At 39.9% G+C, this 19,224-nt stretch overlaps 1 protein-coding gene across 1 annotated transcript; it reads right to left on the reverse strand.

Annotated features, from left to right (window-relative positions):
* Nucleotides 1–1,950: 1,950 nt before the first annotated feature.
* Nucleotides 1,951–19,220, reverse strand: cenpi (centromere protein I). Its single transcript, XM_042417940.1, has 20 exons — nucleotides 18,973–19,220; nucleotides 15,046–15,183; nucleotides 14,307–14,425; nucleotides 14,030–14,137; nucleotides 13,421–13,469; nucleotides 13,234–13,280; nucleotides 12,904–12,993; nucleotides 12,614–12,745; nucleotides 12,203–12,346; nucleotides 10,716–10,836; nucleotides 10,362–10,456; nucleotides 10,062–10,179; nucleotides 7,547–7,611; nucleotides 7,257–7,366; nucleotides 5,802–5,937; nucleotides 4,657–4,781; nucleotides 4,133–4,181; nucleotides 3,315–3,533; nucleotides 2,905–2,946; nucleotides 1,951–2,773 (listed from the first exon to the last, which is right to left on the reverse strand). The coding sequence occupies exons 1-20, from the start codon at nucleotides 19,133–19,135 to the stop codon at nucleotides 2,630–2,632; spliced, it is 2,214 nt and encodes a 737-aa protein (XP_042273874.1). The 5' UTR covers nucleotides 19,136–19,220; the 3' UTR covers nucleotides 1,951–2,629.
* Nucleotides 19,221–19,224: the final 4 nt, after the last annotated feature.

Below are 19,224 nucleotides of genomic sequence, written 5' to 3' on the forward strand. Positions count from 1 at the left end.
CAGAGAAACTGTGATCTGTGTAATATGTCCATCCAGTCTGTTCAGTTGAATAATAGACAGAACTGTAGCGTTAACAGGAGGTCTGGTTTTTTTTTTTCCTCCAATTGCTGCCAAAATGTCCAGTTGCGCACCGTTTTGTTCTGACACCGGCCACGGAGGACACACACATGTTGTAGTTATCCTGACGCTCATCAGGCAAAAACCTCATGCATCAAACGGATGTCGTCTGGTTAAAAAAAAAAACCAAAACCCAGCTGCCAAACTGTGGCCAGGACGATGCTCAGTCTCCTAACTGCAGCACAACCACCAATATCTTCATGAACATGCACAGGAGTAACCCAAAGGCGGTTTAAGACGCATGTCACACTGTCGCATCATGTTCCTCTTATTTGCCCAGGATGTGAGGTTAACCGGCTTCTACCAACACACATTTTCTGCAGTAAACTCTTTAAAAAAAAAAAAAAAAGCATCCATGAACAACAATCTTACCTCTCTCTCCCTTCGGCGAGGATTTGGCTCAGGTAGGACCGGCACAGCTCAAGTGAATGTGTTGTCGAATAGGCTGAAATAAGCTACTCCCGCGGATGCAGTCGCGGCTTGAGCTTGAAGAAAGTGAGGAGAGCAGCAGCGCAGATGAAGATTTGAAACGGCGGAGCGGAGCAGCGCTGCGCGGCGCGACGCGGCACGGCGCGGCGCGGTCTGTCTCTCTGACGCTGACATCAGAGGGTTTTGCTTTAAGGTGGCTCCGTTCATTCACATCGGCGCGACACATCACACGCACGACGGTTTCATCTGTTGGATTTAACTATCTGTACAGAAGAATATTAGCATCCCAGAGAGCCAGAGTTGGAATAAAATGAAAGAAAAACTTCCACAGATCGGGCGCGTCATGAAAGCTGCAGGAGGGGAGGCTTGAAGTCACTGTTCAGGGGGTCCAAACAACTGTCAGGATGAAATTTGACTCAAGGTTCAGAGAGCACATCTTCTCTGCTACTCTTCTTCATTTTTGACAGTGGGTTGAGAACTTAATAAAGCCTGTAACATGTAAAAAATAAAGCTGTGATGTTCAAATGTTTCCCCTTCTAGCCAAAGTTCTGAGTGCTCCCCATCCTTATGAACACATCCCAAAATATGAAGCATTAATAAGTCATATGAAAGTTATGTAAGCTATAAACCAAGGTAATACTGGAAATACTTGACCTGAAACACAGACATACCTTCTCTCAGGGTTACAAATAGTGTCGAGCCGGAACAATTAGTCAAGTAATAGATTAGTTGATCAACAAAAGCTTTAAATCTTTTTCACATTTGAAAACATTTTCTGTGTTTCGTATCATTTTAAATTGAATATCTTTGGGTTTTGGACTGTTGGTTGGACAAAAAACATTTGAAGACGTGACCTTGGGCTGTGGAAACTTGCAGTGGCCATTTCTCACAATTTTTTGACAAAAAATAGTAGATATATTAATCAATGATGAAAATAATCATTTGTTGTAGAGCTAAGATTCTGGGTACGTGGAGTCCCTGAATACCACTTTGGGAAACATCAATTTATGTCATCCGTGTTGCTTCTTATTTACAAAGAAATGAAGAAATCTGGACAATATAAAAACACGACCACAATTCAAGTCATGTGTCATGTTCTGGGTCTTGATAGTAACATCTCGGAGGAAGCTGATCTCTGAATGTCTGGCATGCTGTGATTTCATCCAACATTTTCAAGAGTATCCGAGGAGCCAGGGGCCTGTTAACCATCCAGATGGGTCCTTCAATTAAAGCAAAATGCTGTTTTCCAGATGGTAGGTCCACTGACTGCAATACATATGGACACTTATCCATAGAACAGATTGATGCCAAGTGATGGAGACAAAATTCAGGTTGACATTACGCCGAAAGCTCCAGACACTTTAATGTGTGTCCTGTAAACTGTCAGGTACTTCGATATAGTGCTGTAAAACACAACAATTTGATTTTTATTTGCTTCCAAAGTGAAAGTCCTACACTCATATGTGCAAGAGTCCTGGGAGAGAAGCTGTACAAGAATATGACAACAAAAACATATATGAGCTAAAAAAAAACGCATTTACAGTGTAGTAGCTGGCTCCATGTTAGTGAGTAGATATTGAACAAAACAAGGTTGTGTTTTGTGTTGCAAAAAAAGAGAAAAAAAAACACTGAAAGAGAACAATTTACACATCTGTTACTATTCTGTTAAATATGTAGTTTATGAGTGGTAAAACGCTTTATTTCTGTGTGTAATTCAAAGATTTTTGAGCACCTCTCTCTGACCTCATAGATCAGTGAGTTCAGATGCTTTCTTTTCAGTTTTTGTCACTTTTTTTTGCAACAAACATGTCATCTTCCCTTGTTAAACATGTATTCATTGACCTGGATCCTGCTACCAGCACTGCTTCCGGCAAGTAGCCGCCAGGGTATTATGGTCTGAATGGACAATACTATAAAATACACAAACACAAATAAATCTATATACATAAAAAGATACTCAGATCGCTGGCAAGTAGCTCGCTTGAAGATGAAGGTAAGAAGAGATGAAATATTTACAAGTCTTTTAAAAAAAATGGTTTGATGCAGGCGGTTGTTTTTTTCCTCTCCCCGCTGAGATGAGCATCTACCTCTGGTGTGTGGACAGGTTGTCGCCCTGACCGTCACCTGCTGTCAGCTGCCGGCTGATGTTGCTCTGAACAAACTGTTTAAGGCCATCGTAGCCCTGAGTGAACAGATACTCCAGGTACCAGCCCCATGGCTTGGAATGCTGAAACACACAGAGTTACATCTAAGACATCTGAAGATTTCCATGATCAAAGGGAGATCAGTGAGTGACACACCTCAAACTATATGTGAAGTCTATAATGAATGCAGAAATGAAAAGGAGATCCCTCGTACCTTTATGGAATTGAGGTCCATGTCCTTTCTCCCCGGCCAACACTGATAAAGAGAGAACATTAATATTCATTGTCAGCCCGCTCTGTTAAATCTCTGAAGATCACTGCTGGATGTTGCAGTTGGACAGAACCAAAAAAAGGTACTTGTATTATTAACTATGATGAAAACCACGGCTCATGCAGCACCTATTAATAATAAAATGTCCTTCTGTATTAATGCATCTTGTATGAAAGATACATTAATACCACATTTGTCTCCTTGTCTTGCCTCTGAGTCTATTAACCAAACGGTACCGACTGGCTACATACCAGATTGAAAACATACATAAGCCTCAGAAGAGGTTTTGTTTAACATACAACAATGATATCCTGGTGAAACAAATCACTACATCGTAAACGGAACACACTCACCCTTCGGTGAAAGTCGACAGCGTAGTTCATGAAGGCCGGGTGGTGGATGAGGTCGAAGCTCGTCCAGTATTGCGGTACGTTGCTCTTGAGCAGCAGCTCCTCTCCCAGCTGTACACCCGTGCCTGGATGAATCATTTTGGAGTTCCACAAGCAGTTGACCATGACGACAGCGTAGTTGTTGAATTCACGGAAAGTCTGGCGGCTGATGTGAAAGGCCTGCTGGAAAACAGAATAGAAGGGAAAAAGATAAAGAAAGAAAGAAAGAAAGAAACGAGAAAGAGTTCAGCTAAACTCTCCACATCTTCAGAATTTCGCTGATGTTTGTTGGGCTGATTAATTTGCATGCCACCTACCAAGTCCATTTTTCTTAATAAACAGCGCCAGTGACATTTTCAGGGGAGCATAGCGGCTGCCTGACATGTTCTTGTAAATTCACAGCTCGCAGTGGCAGATGTATTAAAATCGACAACACTTTTAACTGCTCATCTGAGAGGGTTTAAAGGTTATCAGCTGTACGTAGATACTTGAGGTTTCCTAAAGAGCTGAAATAAGATGTAAAATGTACAAAAACTACCTACCTAAAACGTAAAAGCAATGACGACAGGAAATACATATCATATATCAAGATTACTGTTAAATCAACACATACATAATACATTTTCGATTACTGCCCACTATTGTTCATAGGGACCTTGCTACACTGCTACACTGTCATTCATAATAATAATGTACATAAATAAAACCAGCTGCTAATATATATATATATTGCTGCACTTGTGGATACCAAGAGAAAAGAGAAAAAAGAAGTGTGTTTTTACCTCTGTGAGTTTTTCTTGACTCTTGGCTGATGTCAAGTTCACCTTGTACCTGACAGAGAAAGAAAGATTGAAAGACCAGTGACATCTGTGATCAGAAATTACTTGGAAAACAACTCGTCCTCTATGGTCTGTCAAAAAAGGAAAAAAATCATGCAATTACATTCCAATTTTCCTTTTGCCAGGGCATTTTTACGCTTAGCTTTGGTAAAATTATTTCAGAACCCCGGGGTGTAGTCAATTAGCCGACACTGAAAGGATTTGTGCTATTAAAGCCCGGAGTTATAAATGAAGCTCGAATACAGCATAAAAAGGAGAGGAGGGCTTAAGTATATTGCCTCTTAGCCTCTCATTATCATAAATCATATATTAACATGTAAGTGCAATGAAGCCATTTGATTCCAGTTCTGTTCCCTCATCAAATATACATAAGTATGTGACATTCTACATTAAGTGTATTTGCTAGCGTATGCGTTGAGATAGGCAGGCTCATGGCCGGCTGCAGCACAGAGATGAAGAGTCCTTACCTGTACATGATGTAAGCCAGTCTGTCCACGCTGACGGGGTCAGTGGCAAACAGGGCTGGGTAAAACACTCCAGGTGGGGGCATCACTATGAGCGGGAGCCCATACTTGAGAAACATGTCACACACCTGATGGAGGAGAGAAATATTCCCCCCCCCCCCACAGAGAGTAAAGCGTGAAAAGACTTTTCTACATACAGTATATGTCACTGCTGAAGCTTTCATTATGGCTGCTTTGTTAGACGCTACTACACATTGATCTATAAATCTATTCTTGGCATCCCACCATTGCATTCATGCAGTTTTGTTGTTCCAGATAAGGCAAGGGACAACTGATTATGCTTCAAAAACACATTTTCTTTCTGTGCCTAATGTGCATACTGTTGTGATAATCAGTTGGATTTTTCCACTTTATGTAGTTATTTTTAAGGGTTATTAATCTATTGCATATCATTTTTTATATTACTTATGGTATATCTATTGCTGTTATTTTATCCATCTTACATTATCATTTGGATCTTATCTGTTACACGATCCTTGATTATTCTCTTCATATTTTATTCTATGTGGTGGTGCCGTCTTGGCCAGTAAACGTTTCATGGTTAAAGATTCACTACAGGCATCTCTTAAGACTCTGCTTGATATAATCATTTCTGTCTGATGTGGTTTTTCTACAAAAAAGTTAGATTAACTTTTTACAAATTCTTAAGAATCTATGAAAAGGCAGATATTTTTCATTTAGTTTAACTGTTGAACACAAGATTTACTTGTGTACTATTTAACTATAAGGTCCATTCTCTGTATGTGCACTGGAGGCTTCAAATTTCCATATCAAACTTGAGTAAGCTGCATACTGGACCATGAGTGGCTTCTAAATTAGTTGTGATGTCACAAAATTATGCTTGTAGGTACACGCCTTAAATTCAGATTTGAGGTGAGAACAGTGAAACCTCAGCAGATTAATTTGAAAACAGCCTCCGAGCTCTGCACATCCATCATTCAAGCACACTGAAGTTCAAACATCCAAGAGAAGTAACAACAGGCAAAACACATTTGTGAGTAGATCCGTTATATTACGCTGAAGCACAGACTGCTTCTGGCCTGTGAGAGTCACAAAGCAGATTGACTCTCCAGCAATAGCTCATTTACCGTCTCATAGAAGTCAAGGATGAAGTTGAGTAGGAGGGAGTGACAGCCTTCAAGCTGAAGGCCTATGGTGGCCAGACGACCCACAAAGTGCACCAGCTCCATCACAGAATCCTTGAACCCTGACAGAGTCATGTTTCTGGGACAGACAGCAGAACAGAGAGTCAGACACACACACACACCAACAAGAATATTAGCACTTAAATGAACCACCAGTCAGCTGATTCACCCATGGACAATTTCTCTTTTAGTGACTCAGGTCTCCGACACCACAGATGAAAAACACCCAAATCAGCCAGAGTGGCAGTTCATTACAATACAAAAACAAACACAAAACCAAGACTAATGTTAGGAAAAGTGAACGCAAACACAACTAACAATCAATTATTTCTACATCTGATCTCTGAGTAGCTCTCTCCATAAATACCAGAGGTGAGTTTGGAAATGGCAGTGAATAAAAATGGATCTCACCACTTATCGGATCGTTTATAGCGGGATTATAAATGTGAGGACTCGATACTTGTGAAACCTGCTATTTAAACATAAATGACACTCCAGTCAAAATATTGGAAGCTAGAAAATCATTTAACTGGGCATTAGAGTAGTTTTGATCTCCATACAACTTTTATTTAATGATTGGACACATTCGAGGTCTCAAAACCAAAGGAGGTGACACATCAATACATTAGGGCTGGGGAACACGGACAAAATCAAATATCACAATATTTATGACTAAATACCTCAATATTGTGACAATATTGTAGGGATGACTACACACAATCAGATTTTTGACAAATAACCATCAGTAATGTGGACTATGTGGGTAAAAGGCAAATAATAGAACAGCTAGAACAGTCTGGTAAGTTCATAAAATTACATCACTTTATTGTAATGCAGCCTTTAAAACAACACTTATGCCATATCACAATATCCAAAATCTAAGATGATGTCTAGTCTCATATCGTGGTATAATATCAATATATTGCCCAGCTCTTCGATACACACTTCTGCATTAGTTGATTCTGTTGATGGTGGATAATCAAATGCTCAAAATAAAAAGGTAAAAAGCTGCAGTACAGACCAAACTGTGATTTCAGTCAAGATTCAACCCAAAAGATGAACGATTTTTCTTTTAAGTCCAAAAATGTTGCACTAATAGGCTTGACTTAAAAATAACTTACTGAGCCTCATCTTTAGAAAAATAGGTAAGTCATCTGGGACACCTGTGATGTCTACATCATTTCCAGAGAATTAGTTGTTTTCATACCTCTAAGCCGCAGTAAATAAAATCTGAGGCAACACCGTAAAACTTTTATTACTTCTGTAGGAAGTGATTAGGTGTAAGAAGGACTTTTTCTATGCTCTCAAGTCATTTCACAAAATGTTTCAGTCCTACTGCTTGTTTATGCTCAAGACATGAACAAGTGGCAGGAAGCAGGAAGCACAAGTGAGACTCACATGGAAGTGTGGCTGTTGAGGCTGATGTCCAAATCGTCCTCCAGAGCGTACACTGAGTGCCAGGTTAGCCACTTCAACAGCATATTGTTTAGGCACTCCATTAATCCGCACTAGTGACACACAAACACAAGCAGAGAGGGGCTGAGCATAGTTTGAACACATCAGACTACAGTGCTTTATAAATACGAGACAAACACTATTAATTTACTTTCAGGTGGCTCTCTGATCCAAATACTGTAGTGAGAGCAGTACTGAGCTGGTTTTACCTATGTGTCAGAGAGAAATCCTACCTTGAAATAGGGCGAGGATATGAAGAAGAGCTGCATGAGGGGCTCGAACAGAAGCCGTCCGATTTCTGAAGGGGGGGAGACAGAAGATTACAGTTGAACCAGGTACTTAATTCAATGCACCACAATACAAACAGTCACAAGGACATGGCAGAATATGGCAAGACTTGCTAACACAGGAACATGGCTGCCTTTTTATTTAAGGGGAGAGGAAGGTTGGGAAGGAAAGCATCTACAGTGGGGTCCAAAAGTCTGAGACCACTAGTCAAGATGCTTCTATTTTGCATTTGTTTCAAATGTAATACTAATTCTTTCATTACAAATGATAATATCAGCCTAACAACTGGCATGAAATGTTGAATCTTTGAAAAATGTCCATGAACTTCAGAATTTCCTAGTATTTGGTTTGTCCCCCTTTTGCTTCAATGACAGCATGCACTCGAGCTGACATGGACTCCACAAGTTTGTGCGAAACCTGATGACGCCTGTTATCCCAGCAGGATTTGACAATGTTCCAAAGAGCCTCTTGTGATGTCACAGAATGATCCACTTTCTCAGTTTTCAAGTGTCCCCATAAATGTTCGATGGCGTTTAAGGTCAGGTGACTGTGGGGGAAACTCCATGACAGTCAGGACTCCTTGGTCTTCAAGTAGTTCTTGCAAAGCTTTGAGGTGTACTTGGGGTCATTTTCCTGCTGCAGTATGAGTCTTTCTCCACAAAGATGCAAACCAGAGGGTATAACATGTCTGTGAAGAACGGAGTAGTACTTCTCCTCGGTCAGGGTGGAGTCAGTTCGGTGCAGGTGTCCAACTCAAGAGTCGGCAAAACACCCTCAGGCTTGAATATTCCCACCACCATGTTTCACTGTGAGCTTGATACACTGCTGTATCATTTTCTCTCCTGTTCGTCTCCTTATATAACACCCTTCTGTTACTGCCATTTTCTCCAGTCATCCACTGTGAAATGCTGGTACTTCTTTGCCCACCCCAAGCGTCTGGCCTTGTTTCTGTTCCTGAGAAGTGGTTTAGAAACTGCTACTTGTCCTCTGAGACCACTACAACACAGCTTTCTTTTGACAGTACTTTGGCTGATTGGAGTCTTGCGTTCTTTATTTAGCAAATTCTATTTCTGTGATGAAGTTGCTTTTCTATCTCTCAGGGAACTAAGCTTGATGTATTGATCCTCTGATGGTGTGGTCATTTTTTTTGTCTGCCTGATCGTGCTCTGGATACAACTGATCCAGTTTCTGCAAAGCATTTTAGAGTTCCATGCAATGCCCCCTAAAAACCTTTAGTCTAACCATGATTTGACACTGAGAAAGAGCCTCTTCGCTTAGAATAAACTTGAGGCACAGCCATATTTACAACAGGTGAGCTCTGGCTGCATGTTGAGCCATCCCTAAGACACATTGCACACACACATTAAAACAAGCACTGTTGTCAAAGTAACAGGCCTGTGTCATTTGAGGAAAATGTAGGCTATGCCTCGGCCTCAGACTCAGGATGATAGTGAAGATGAAAATGAAGACGAAGATGACTAGAAGTTGAGTTGATTCAGTAGATTCACTTGATTTGAGTAAAGTAATTCATGTTTTGTTATTTTAGATTTATTTTTGGCATATGTTTATTTTATAAATAATTTAATTTAAAACCAATACATACACTAAATAAGACATGGGATTAAAAACATGTTCCCCCTTAAAATAACCTTGTTTATTTTCGTTGAATAAGAGTGCATTTATTTTCTACTAAAACAATACATTAACCATTATTGTGGCATGGCTTGATAAACCTTACAGTGTAGGTGTCAATAAATAAATAAAAAATAAAAAATAAGGTCTAATGATTCTTAGTTACAAAAGTTCTGATCAGTCAGGGATTGGGGTGGTTTTAAATATTAATAGCTATTTACAGACTGTGTGGGCGAAAACACACAAGAAGCCTAATTCTCCTTAATTAACAATAATTCACTGAATGTTTACAACTGGGTAGGCAAACTCATTAAAATATGCAATAATTAAAATCAGTGAATATGATGGAATAGTGGCATTAGAATGTGCAAGAGGCCACCAAATTAAGGCTTTTACAGACAAAATTTTTCTGGGGGGCGGCGGCAGCATCCTCCCGGACCCCCCTCACCGGCTATTTTTTTTCCCGACTAGCTGGCATGCTTCAATGGACGGGATACAACTCAAGGAAATCTGACCTTTTGTACAAAGGAGTTAAGTTGGTCAAAGCCACAGACTTGCTTAAATTTGATTGCTCACCTAGAAATAGTGCAGAATCTTAAATATTACATGTTATAACTTCTTGTGTTTTTAAATGTTTCTGAATCCTCAAACTTTCTGATTATTTTGGGGTTTATGTAAAAACATTAGAGATTTTCAATGTGGTCTCAGACTTTTGGACCCCACTGCATGTATGTATGTATGTATGTATGTATGTATGTATGTATGTATACTCTGACTGGGGAGAGAAAGACAGCCCATGAAAGTGGTTGACTTGAAAGCAAAACTCACGGGAACTGGGAACAACGGGAATGTTGCTCAGCAGGCCAAGGATCTGTGGGCAGAGGAGGGATCCGTCCCAAACATTGAGAAACTTGTAGAGAAAAGCTTCTGAACTGGAAAACCCCTCCTGGAGCAGAAAATGTGACACATTAAGAATGTGAAATCAATGTTTGACTGTGGCTTTTACTCATTAGGACACAGCAGCTGTCGCCTGAGTGTGTGGGTGCAAGATGATGAATACAGGAAAACAGTGAACAACAAGTGTGAGGTAGAGACGTAGCTATCAGGGCCAAGAGGAGCGAGGCTCACCTGGAGGAAGTGGTGAGCGGATATCAACTTATCCAAAAACTGCAGAGCCTCTTCTGAATTCTGGGAGGCTCCTCCATCGCTACAGAACAAAAATTCTTAACAAAAACAGCAAACAGGGTATTTAGTGAGTGAAAATGTCAACAAGAAAAGAGGACAGCACAAGACTTAAGATTCACTGCATCTTCACAAAGTGAGATCCCCTCCAGTCTCTTTTAAACCCTTGAGAATCCCTTTGATGTACCAACTAGGTAACATGTCGGGGGTTCAACTCAAGGTCAGTTTTGCTTTTAATATATCTTCCTCATAAGAAAATGTCACAGCAGTTCAGCAGTTGCTTTCCCCCGTCTGCCTTACCTTCATGAAGAGCATAGCCTAGCCAGAAGTTGAGGCGTAGGAGGGCAGACTCATCCTGTACACAATCCAGGTACTGCAGTGCCAGACTGGAGCCCAGCAGCGAGCCCATCTGAGCGGGCAGCTGGTGGAGGTAAAATGAAGAAACACATGCAATAACATGACAAATAACAAATAATGCAATCAAATATTCATACATTCAAAAAAAAAAGAGAGAGCCAGTGAGTGAGTTAGTATTCTCACAAATTCAAACATCAAAAAGCTGGTCTGCGTGATTAGTTGCCAACTCAGATTCAAATCAATCTGTTTACCTACTAAAGAATAACAAGCAACTGATACTTGTGTCTTTTTTCACTGAGCTGAGTGGGCCATCATTCCATTACTGAGCTAATTCTTCAGTATCCAGTAATCCCCATAAAGCCAGCACTGGGACATTTCTTCCATCCCACCAGTTAGTTTATACAGTCCCTCATTGTGTATGAACAGCTGCCTCCCAATATGGAGACTTTGTCAGAACAATAAATAATCTAGAATGAGGGGAAAGACAGACTGAATGGACACAGCTCGGTTCTCCAATAATTATGGAGCAACTGTATCATTAAACGGAGAAAGCGCCACTCTGCCTTTGACAACAGGAGGGCTGGTGATGAGAGAAATAATCAATGATCTTTTGTCAGCAACAGTGTGAGAATAGTTTTATGAGGGCGATTAATGTACTCATCAGTCTTTCTATACACAACGCAAAGTGGAGCTTCATGGCTGTACTCGCAGTTGATGCTGTCGCCATACAGAGGCCTTATTGCTCACGTCGGCTTTGTGGGCAGTGAATGGGGTGAATTTATGTAGCATGACGCATAAAAGTCCCCAAGCTGTTTAAAATGACTTATATTAGTTTATCGGGTCACTGAATCTGCAGGGGCAAACAGAAATTTATGGAGAGGCCTCTTTAAATGAATAAATACAAATTTGCTTTGTGACTTTTTCCAAAGCGTTACTCAGACATCTCATCTCAGGTCTTTTGCTTTCATTACTTATAGATGTTAGATAAACCACTAATGATATCTGTAAAACGAACAGTTGCCTGTTTTTAAAACAAAGGCCAAACTGAGCACTTGTGAAACTGGTTTATGCTCTAATCTAATAAACAAATTACAGCCCCAGGCCACCTCTGCTGTGTTTTCTCTAGGACAAAGTTGTTAGTAGCCTCATACAATATACAGTCAATATAACAGTGACACAGCACCACCCTGTGGCTGTGAGGATACATCACAATTTAAATGGATAATGGTTATGCATTCTAACGGCATAAATGATTAATGATCTTCATGCTTAATGTTTATTTGATATTCCATCCGTTTCCAGTCCAGATGAATTGGGACTAACGGCTCAGAGTGAAGGCAGAGGTAGGAAGACAGTAAAGGGTAAGAGGCAGCCGCAGTGTCAGCACCTCACAGATGTAAAATTCAGAAATTTGTCCTAGGAGAATTTACCTCTACACGGTGCATATTTTCCAGCAGCTGAGCAAAGGAATGGAGCTGCACCAGGGGGACCACCTTTCTGCTAGAGGACGGCTCAGTCTGAGCTTCTTTATTGACTGCAGAACTCACTGCTGGCATTTCCAGTTGCCAATGTTTCTGAGAAAGAGCAGTAAAACAAGGAAATAAAGTCAAAATAGATGAATTACAAATATATACTGTACAGAGCTGGTATTTGGCATTACCGTCTGACACCGTCTGCAATCACACTTCAACATTTAGCACAACAAACTAGCCAAGAGCGACAATAACATTACCACCTCTGGAGAAAACCTTCGGAGCCTCCAAGTGAATGCTGGAGTGGCAAGCCACAGCATTAACTGTAGCACGATGCAAACTGAGAAGTAAAGCGGCAGACTTCCATACCCTTTTCCTAGAGTTGGTCTTATCTTTAATTGCGACGGCCGGACTGATGCTGGAGGCAACTTGGGAGCCATTTCTCTTCTGGACAGCAATCAACGCTGATTTCCAAGGAGAATTGTGGTTCCTAAACCCACTCTGTGAGACAACAGAAAACATACAATTCCTTCTCTGTTTTTGGGATGATGGTCATATGTTATTATATATATATATATATATGTATATATATATATATATATATATATATATATATATATATATGCATGTTTATATGTATATACATTCGATGTACAAACCCTCATTCTTGATGGAATGGAGAGTGTCACAAGTTCAGGGCAAAAAACTCTGTAAAGTGACAGTAGATGCAGGAGGAATGGCTGCCTTCCCTGAAGAAACAAGAATATCAACATGCTCAGCATGACACATCTTTGACATCTTCCTTTTTTATGGTTGTTTCCTAACAATGCAGCATTCAATGATAACAAATGGCATGGAAAGAGTAACTGTTTATGGGAATTATGCACAGAGTGTAGAAAACAAACCTCTCCTGCCATTTATCAGTTAATAGATTTCCCTATTGAGTACAGAAATGATTTAATAGCCTTGATAAATGGCAGGATGCTTACCAATTTAGACTGTAGATCCAGTAGCTTTCTGACTCTGAATACTCGCACTACAATTAGGAAACAAATGAAGCAGTCATTAATGTTCAGAAAAGTGCTGCAAATACTAAAAATGGAAATAATGAAGAAAATATTGGAAATAGTAGCAACAATGTGTATCATATCCCAGGTGTAATAACGTTAGACTTACCACTTTCCTTTCTGGTCAAAAGGTACAACAGATGGCAGATGTAAGGACACTGAAACAATGTGACAAAAAATAATAATGACTTCACATCTCAACAGTTGTTCAGTGGGTCACTTATCACATTACATTATTACAATGTCATTTCATAGCACTGGTAAGAAGACCATAATTCACATGCCAACAAACAATAACTGAAACAAGTAAGTGCTGCTGACAAAGGAGTAGAGCTTGTTTCAACAAGCAGTTGTCTGGATGACTTTGCTATCAGTCAATTTTCAGTTTTAGATTTGAGGGGATTTCTGGATTTAGCAGCACATTGTAGTTATCCAGATAATTCACTTCCTGCTCCACGAAACAGCTCCCTAGTTATGAGGCTGTCACTTCAGCCACATTATCTGTCTTTCCACTCAGGCAGAAAGTAACTGTTATTTATGATGTCAAGTCTGTGTCTCTAGCAGGACAAAGTATCCATAGACAAATGGGAACGTCTTTTCAAAAATAGCTCAGAAATACAAACAGAATTGTAATCTAATGGTGTCAATGAATAATTAATGAATAAGTAGACATTTGATTTGATACCACCCCATATTAATAAACAGTTATTACACATACCAGATTTTCCTCTGTCACAAAGCTGAAGATGAAGCCATAGACAGCTCTGAGTTGGTCCTTTGCGTCAATCATGTCAAAAATGGTCAACACCCATTTTATGAAAAGAATCTGGAAATTATACATACATGTAAATACACATGATGAAATATATACAATATGATACAATAGGTAACTATTTCTAATTCTGAACATCAATCACATAGCAAACTTTCTCATGTTTACACAAGTGGCAATCTACTCTACATGAGCCCAGAGGCAATCAATTATTTGCACTTACTTGTGTGGTAATGGGTATTTTGCCGATACCCAGCCAAACTACTGCTCGAACAACGGCCTCTTGTGGCACCACCGTGGCAGGGATCAGACACTTGAGCACACGCACAACTGGAGTCGTCCCTACAATGAAGTAAAACACAGAAACAAAATCAGTTAAAGGAAGACTGACTGTAAAAAATACAGACATCAACAAACACTGCAAGATAATTCTTGTTTCCATTTGTTTAAACTGTGTGAAAAATATGTGCTCACATCATACTGCTAACACATTACACCATATCTACTACATAAGCAATGTTTGGCTCCAGTATTCTTGTCAATTAAACTGTGCAAATAAAACACTAAAACATAAGGACCAGATGGTATTGCATTTCTGGCAGAGTGGCTCTGTGGTTAACACTGGCACCTAACTGTGAGAGGCGGTTTGAGCCCATCGGCCAGCGGGGGACTTTCTGTGTGGAGATTGTTCTCTCATGTTTGCGTGGCTTCCTGTAGGTTCTCTGGTTTCCACCCACAGAAAAAAAGACTGGGAGGTTGGGTGATTTTTTTTGTTGTTAAATTGACTTGGATGCAAATACAAGTTTGACATTTGTCTTTTACTTTTAGCCCTGTGATAAAGTGGCAACCTGTCCACGCTTGCTCGGCTCAGACTGTGATGTCATAGGAGTGGCGTACACATCAGGGACCAACCCTAGCACTGGAAATGCCAAATTTAATGCCCAGTTGTTGTGATGACTTACCCATGCGAAGGCTCATCGCAAACTCCAACATAATAGAGATGGCCTCTGGGGACAGTCCTCTACTGTAGGCCACCTTCTCCACCAGCACCAGGTTCCTCTCAAAATCATCATTGCCCTGCCAAGGAGTACCTGCTTCAACTAGAGAGAGGTGACATCACATCAGAGTGTGCAAGAAAAAGTTTGATAACTCGCAAAGCTTGACAAATACTACAAAACGCTAATATCAACAAGTTCAGGGGTTTTTTCTATGATGGTGATATTGGGTCAAGTGACGGCAAACGAGCAGAAGACCTGTATCAAGTTCAACTTAGTCTGGCTCTCTTTTGGTTATCAGGATTAACTGAGACCAACATTAGTGATTAGTAACTTTGCATTTTAAGACTCAGCTATGCACGTGTTGCTGTGAAAGAGGCAGAGTTCTTAGATACAAGCAACATAATCACAAGCATGATTTAACTGACTAACTAAAAGTTTCAGGTCCTTTTAGATGTTATGCCAGTGTTGGTTCTACTATTTTATCCATTATAAATAGCTTTTATTTATAAAATAGCTTTTGTAAATAATCAGAATATCAGTCTGGTTTCTGTTCATGTCGTAGAACAGAAACTGGGCTTATCAAAGCATCAAACAATCTTTCCCTTACAGCTGCTGCTGGAGACTGTTTGATTTTGATTCTGCCTGATTTCAGCTGAGCATTTGACTCAATTGATCATTTCAGTCAGGATACTCACATCAAGATTTTAACCATTTATTGTAACAACATACATTTTAGTTTGGCAGTGTGACTCTGCTCATGTGACGCTCTGGAACAAATCTGAGTCTGAGCAAGCTTGACGCAGACTTTCCTTGAGCTCACAACCCCCCAAACCCCGCCAGAGCCTGAGATACACGTTTGATGAACATGAACACATTAACCCCCACTTGTTCTTTACATACATGCTGCCACTGCGACATGATATACATAATCACAATATTCAGTGCCCTTGTTATGTGAATGATACACAATTTATGTACCATTAAAAACCAGTGTAGAGGGCAACTTTTATAATTTAGTATCTTTTCTCTCTCAGAAATAAAGTGCTGGATGTCCCTATACTTTCTCCAGCTTGATGAAAACAAATCAAATCTTTTTTTTTGATCCTCCAAAATCCATCCAAATTTAACAAAAACATCTTGCTGCCCTGCCTACAAATGCCAAACCTGTAGCTGGAAACCTTGGTGTTATATTGACTATGACCTTTGTTTGACAAACAAATTATAAAAGTCGTGTTTCATCAACTGTGGGGCATCTCAAAAATCTGATCTCAGGAAGGTTACGCATGCTTTTATATCATCACGGTTCGATTAGTGTAATTCAGTGTATTTAAGCCAAACATTTATCCCATGCCTTCAGCTGGTACAAAACGAGGCTGCTCAGCTTTGAACAAATACTAGAAGAGACATTTCTTCACTGAAATGAGAGACATTTGAGAGCTCCCAACTATAATGCTGAATTGCTGGTGCTCCTACTATCCAGAGAGCCTAAGATCCTCAGGCAGGCTGCTTCTAACTGCTCCTAAATCTTGGTTTAACATCCTCTGTTCTGCTGCTGGTTCCCTGCAAGGATTTAGACTCCACTGGCTGGGAGCTGAGTCTAATCAGCCTTCACTTTCAGGGGTCTTTCTACAATTCACAGGCCTGTTGGATGCAGTAAAGCAGGGTCCCTTAAAGAGCTGCAACATTTAGTTGATTAGTCAATCGACAGAACATTAATCAGCAACAATTCTGATAACTGAATAATCATTTTTTTAGAAAAAATGTCCAATTCTCTGGTTCCAGCCTCTAAAGTGTGAATATTTTCTGGGTTCTTTAGTCTTCTCTGATTACCTTGCGAGGCAGCTGGATTTGCAAGATCACACGATCATGTGAGAATCCATCTTGTCAGGCTTCAACTTATCTACTTGTGTCCGGTGGTTCGGACCAATCAGCATCTCAAATCCAGCTGCCTCGCCAGGTAAGACAGTGATAGAGAGATGGTTCATCCAATCACCTGCCAAGTATTTTTTGAAAGCGCCTACCCTTTTCACCAACATTCACCATTTTCTGATATTCTATAAACCAACCAACTAATCGATTCATCGAGAAAATAATTGACAGATTAATTGATAACATAAAAAATCGTTGGTTGCAGCCCTCGTCCCTCAGCTCTGGAACTCCCTGCGTGAGCATCTGAGGCTTGAAGAGTTGGAAATATCTTATAAAATAATTTTTAAAACTTATATTTTTTTAAAAGCCCTTTATTAATGCTAGAGTGGTGTTTTATTACACTGTCTTATGTGTTAATATCTTTTATCTTAAATAATTTGGGGATGTTTTTCTTCCATTTTACTTTTGTTTTATTTTTTAATTGTCTGATTTCATTTGCTGCATTTCAGTCCTGAAAGGTTATCATCATAGTTCCACCATGTAAAGTAGAGCTGCGACGATTAATCAATTAGTTACCAACTGTCAAAGTAATCGCCAGCTATTTTGATAATTGATTGATTTAAAAGAAAATTTCTCTGATTCCAGCTTTTCAAATGTGAATATTTTCTAGTTTCTTTAGTGTTCTGTTACAGTAATCTGAATATCTTTGGGTTGTGGATAAATCAAGACATTTGAGGACGTCAACATGGGATTTTCAAAATTTTATGGACCAAACAACTAATTAATTAATCGAGAAAATAATTGATAGATTAAATCGATAATGAAAATAATCATTAGTTGCAGCCATAGTGTAAAGCGCTGTGTAACTGTGTCTTGAAATATGTTGTATTAATCAAGTGTATTATTATTATTATTCAGAGAGAGCAGCTCCTGAGACAATATGACAGCACTCATGATTTTAAATTGATAGTTGCACATTTTCTGATTCATAGGTAAGTTACAGGTCCTACAGTAAAATAACCTCATTCAGATGTAACTAAAATCTAAGCAAAGTCATCGACCTCACACACACTCATATATGAATGGGCCAGCAACACATATAGACGGATGACAAAATTAAATTAAAAAACAACATAAAGTGTCTTAGTAAGGTGTTGGGCCACCACATGCTGCCAGAACAGCTTCAGTGCACCTTGGCTTTGATTCAACAAGTCTCTGAACTCTACTGGAGGGATGAACATCATTCTTCCAAAAGATATTCACTTATTTGGTGTTTTTATGATGGTGGTGGAGAGCTTTGTCTAACACATTGGTCCAAAATCTCCCACAGGTGTTCAATTGGGTTGAGATCTTGGTGACTGTGAAGGCCATAGCATATGATTCACTTCAAACCATTCAGTGACCCCTTGTGCCCTCTGGATGGGGGCATTGTCATCCTGGAAGAGACCACTCCCATCAGGATAGAAATGTGTCATCATAGCATAAAGATGATGATTCAGAACTTTCTGTTGATTTGCAGAAACCCTTCCCTCTAAGCAAAGCAAAATGACCCCCACAGCATAACAGATCCCCTCACTGTAGGGGTCAAGCATTCAGGCCTGGACCGGTGTTTTCTTTTATTTGTCACCCGTCTGCACATACAGTGGCAGCTGATGACGTCACAAAACCACGGGTTGATCCTGATATCGAGCTTTTAGTAACAACAACAATAATAATAATATTTGTCTGCATATGTAGATAGATAGATGCACGGGTACAAAGCTCCGTTTTAGACCGTCTCATCACCGTGTTTGTGAGCTAACGTTACTCAGCTAACTAACGTTAAGCGTTTACTAGCAGTTTATCGAGCAATGAGAGCTAACGTAACTTAACGTTAAATACAGCTCCAAAAAAAAGTAACGTTAGGCATTTCTTTCGGATAAAAAGTTGTTCCTGGCTTTGTCTGATTTTTTTATTTTTTAACCGCTTAACATTTAGGACCGTCTGCTAACGTTAGCGTGAGTAAGTTTTTGTGAGTCCTACCGTCAGAGAAGTACTTCAGGGCCAGGACAAACGGGTCCTCCGCCTCATTCTTCCTTCTCTCTTTTTCTGCGACTCTGTTGCTGCTCCGGTTGGACACAGATTGGTCGTTTGTAGACGATGAGTCCGAATCCAGCGACTCCGACAGGTTTAACTTCGTTGCCATGTCTACATTGCTAAACCTTAAAACACCCTGCTTTCCTGCCCCTGCCTTCAGCCATTCAAACAAAACTCAAATCGTCCGCGCGACCGTTT

The sequence above is a fragment of the Thunnus maccoyii genome, chromosome 8 (assembly GCF_910596095.1).
Source record: "Thunnus maccoyii chromosome 8, fThuMac1.1, whole genome shotgun sequence".
NCBI lineage: Eukaryota > Metazoa > Chordata > Actinopteri > Scombriformes > Scombridae > Thunnus > Thunnus maccoyii.

What these genes read in the sequence shown, in the direction of transcription:
- cenpi (XM_042417940.1), bottom strand. Translation starts at nt 19,135, where the DNA reads ATGGCAACGAAGTTAAACCTGTCGGAGTCGCTGGATTCGGACTCATCG. An exon ending in AAAATATGCACCGTGTAGAG is followed by an intron (nt 10,837 to 12,202) that starts GTAAATTCTCCT and finishes TACCTCCACCAG; the next exon opens with CTGCCCGCTCAGATGGGCTC. An exon ending in CTCAACAGCCACACTTCCAT is followed by an intron (nt 5,938 to 7,256) that starts GTGAGTCTCACT and finishes TGTCTGTCCCAG; the next exon opens with AAACATGACTCTGTCAGGGT.